Below are 2,190 nucleotides of genomic sequence, written 5' to 3' on the forward strand. Positions count from 1 at the left end.
CACGAAAATTAATAGTCTTTTCCGGGGAAGAGATGAACTGTCTTTCACTAGAAGTGCAAAAGATGGTAGAGAAACATGCTGTTACGGAAGTACAGATGAAGAAACAAGAGAAAGAATTCATTTCTCAGTTGTTTGCAGTCCCGAAGAAGGACGGGGGTGTGAGACCAATAATAAATCTGAAGAGTCTCAACACCTTTGTGAGGAAAGTTTCCTTCAAGATGGAAGGAATTCACACTCTCAAAGACCTGCTAAAGCAGGGCGACTGGATGACGAAAGTCGATCTAAAGGACGCCTTACTTTGCGATCCCGATAACGCCGGAACACACATTCTACCTGAAATTTCAGTGGATGGGAAAGACGTACCGGTTCAACTGCCTACCTTTCGGTCTGTCGTCGGCTCCATGGGTCTTTACCAAGACTACGAAGCCAATAATGGTTTTTCTCAGGACACTCGGACTGAGAGCAATCATCTACATAGACGATATTCTGATTCTGGCAGAAAGCGAAGAGAAAGCTCGTCAACACACGATGTGCCTGATCTTTCTACTCGAAAACTTGGGTTTCACAGTAAACCAAACCAAATCCCAAGTGATTCCAACCCAGGAGACAGAATTCCTCGGGTTGACAGTGAACTCCGCAACGATGGAGCTGAAGTTACCCTCAGACAAGATCAAGAAGATCAAGTCCGAGGCGAAAAGTCTACTGCAAGCAGATGCCTTGACGGCGTTGGCAGTTTCCAGATTTCTGGGCAAACTGAACCATGCGGCCCAAGCAATCGCTGCGGCACCATTGTTTTACAGACACCTGCAGAGGTGTCTACAAGTGTCTCTCGAGGAGGGGAATCAAGAGTACTCCCATCCTTGCCATCTGTCACCAGATGCCAGAGAGGAACTGACATGGTGGACGGGTCACCTGTCTCACAAGAACGGGAAACAACTCCTGTTGGCGAAACCGGGCATGGTGATAGAGACAGATGCATCCACAATAGGCTGGGGAGCATCTTTCAACAATGTTCGAACAGGCGGACCATGGTCCCCACAGGAACGACACATGCACATCAACTGCCTGGAATTACTGGCGGCATCCCTTGCGATCAAGAGCTATGCCAAGGATGCTACAGATGTTGTGATCCATCTAAAGATGGACAACACGACTGCCCTGACTTACATCAACAAACTGGGAGGAACCGTATCACCGGAACTCAACCGGTTGACGAAAGAGCTCTGGGTGTGGTGCTTTCAGAGGAATATCACTCTCAAAGCCTCTCATCTCGCGGGTTCGTTGAATGTGATTGCCGACGAGGAATCCCGAGTGATGAAAGACAGATCGGACTGGATGCTATGCCCGAAAATCTTTCAAAGGATAAACTCGAGATTCGGCCCACTGGATGTGGACCTCTTTGCCTCTCGACTGTCCCATCAACTCCCACAGTATGTGAGTTGGAGACCCGACCCAGTAGCAATAGCCACAGATGCCTTCACAATGAACTGGAAAGTTTCGAACGGCTATGCCAACCCACCTTGGAACTTGATAGGCAAAGTCCTGCAACAAGTCCAACAACAGAATGCAGAGATTGTGCTTGTGGCACCGGTATGGCCGGGCCAAGTGTGGTACCCAATGCTATTGGACATGCTGATCCAAGAGCCTTGCCTCATAACGAGCTCCAGAAGCCCGATCCAACCAACTCACCCAGTCAACGAGCCGGAGATAAACCCACCCCTAGCCGTGTGGAATATCTCAGGTCAAGATACTCAGCAGAGAACCTTTCGGGAGAGGCTTCAAAACTTCTCCTCGCATCTTGGAGACAGAAGTCTGCAAAAACTTATGATTCCCTCTTTAAGAAATGGGCATGCTGGTGTGTCGAAAGGGACATTGATCCCATTTCGGGAGATATAGCCGGCGTGGTTAACTTCTTGGCTTCTCTTTATCAGAATAAGTACCAGTATAGGTCCTTGTGTAATTATCGATCTGCAATATCATCTATCCACGACAAAGTTGATGGATACGAAGTGGGATCACACCCAATGGTAAGCAGACTACTGAAGGGCGTCTTCCATGAAAGACCACCCCAACCTAGGTACTCCTCAACGTGGGACGTATCAAAGGTCACAACATACCTGATCTCACTAGGTCAGAACGAGCAAATGTCCCTCCAGGATATAACGTTCAAAATCACGATGCTGTTGGCCC

The 2,190-nt window shown here is 48.4% G+C and overlaps 1 protein-coding gene across 1 annotated transcript; it reads left to right on the plus strand.

Moving 5' to 3' along the window:
* The first annotated feature begins 642 nt into the window (after positions 1–642).
* On the plus strand, positions 643–1,896 carry LOC135812939 (uncharacterized). Its single transcript, XM_065326157.1, has one exon. It carries the CDS (start codon positions 643–645, stop codon positions 1,894–1,896), a length of 1,254 nt encoding a protein of 417 aa, XP_065182229.1.
* The last annotated feature ends 294 nt before the right edge of the window (positions 1,897–2,190 follow it).

This window comes from Sycon ciliatum, chromosome 3 (genome assembly GCF_964019385.1).
Source record: "Sycon ciliatum chromosome 3, ocSycCili1.1, whole genome shotgun sequence".
NCBI classification, from domain to species: Eukaryota; Metazoa; Porifera; class Calcarea; order Leucosolenida; family Sycettidae; genus Sycon; species Sycon ciliatum.

Excerpts from the sequence above, each read along its gene's own strand:
- LOC135812939 (XM_065326157.1), top strand. The coding sequence starts at position 643 with ATGGAGCTGAAGTTACCCTCAGACAAGATCAAGAAGATCAAGTCCGAG.